The 955-nt window shown below is 21.6% G+C and overlaps 1 protein-coding gene across 5 annotated transcripts in view; it reads right to left on the reverse strand.

The window, feature by feature from the left end:
* Positions 1-556: 556 nt before the first annotated feature.
* The window catches only part of LOC102677213 (pancreatic triacylglycerol lipase-like), a 93,917-nt gene continuing 93,518 nt past the window's right edge, over positions 557-955 (reverse strand). For all 5 annotated transcript variants that reach the window (XM_006617997.2, XM_006617996.2, XM_006617995.2 and 2 more), the window contains one exon: positions 557-879. In XM_006617997.2, the coding sequence (XP_006618060.1) occupies positions 777-879 (103 nt within the window). In that variant the 3' untranslated portion in view covers positions 557-776. The remainder of the gene's footprint in view (positions 880-955) is intronic.

The raw sequence follows: 955 nt of genomic DNA on the forward strand, positions 1-955 counted from the left end.
TTACATCCCAAGACAGTATTTTTTATGTAAATATTGTATAAAAATATATGTAGATACAGTTCACATTTGAACCAAAAGATATTTGCGTTAGCAAATTTCCGCCAGAAATCGTCAATCACAAAGAATTATCTGCTTTTATACTAATATTAGCATTTAATTACATCTATCCAATTTTATATACAAGATATACAATTGATAGTAATACTGCTATTGATGAATATTCAGTTTTTTTATATTACATTCATCATTTATATCATTTCGATTGAGTAGAATATTTATATTTCATAACCTTATAAAAAAAGGATATGGATTCCTTCGAACTGATTCATCGAGATTTTATGTAAAAATTTTTTATAATGATACTAAATTTTTAAAAATATTTTTTTGTGATATGTGAACATAATTCCACCATTTTTTTTTCGAAAGATAAGTATTGCTGTTTTACGATTTTTTTTATCTGTGAATCATACAACTTATTTTTTCAGTTGCTATAATGTATGTTTTTTTTAAATAAATTTTGTCAAAATGAATTTAAATTGATTTTTTAATAAAAAAAAAAAAAAATAGAAGAATACATTTTAAATCAAAGAATTCCATGAAATATAATATTAATTAATATTTGTACATATTTCATAATTTTCATTTATGCTCTTGAATGTCATTATTTATGTATCAAATATATTAGGTTTATTTTAATTTTTATACTTTCCACAGGAACAAAAACCTCAAATTATCACGTTGTAATGAGATACGTAATTGAAGATTTTTGAAGATTGTCAGCAATTATCGATGAAAGATGCTATAGAGCCACTGGCAATTTCTGCATATTTTTTGCTATTTGCTGAACAAAGTTTACTGGTGATATCTGCTTCTCTTTTTCTGCACATAAAATATATAAATATAAATATAAATATAAATATAAATATAAATATAAATATAAATATAAATATAAATA

The sequence above is a fragment of the Apis dorsata genome, unplaced genomic scaffold (genome assembly GCF_000469605.1).
Source record: "Apis dorsata unplaced genomic scaffold, Apis dorsata 1.3 scaffold_333, whole genome shotgun sequence".
Classification (NCBI taxonomy): Eukaryota; Metazoa; Arthropoda; class Insecta; order Hymenoptera; family Apidae; genus Apis; species Apis dorsata.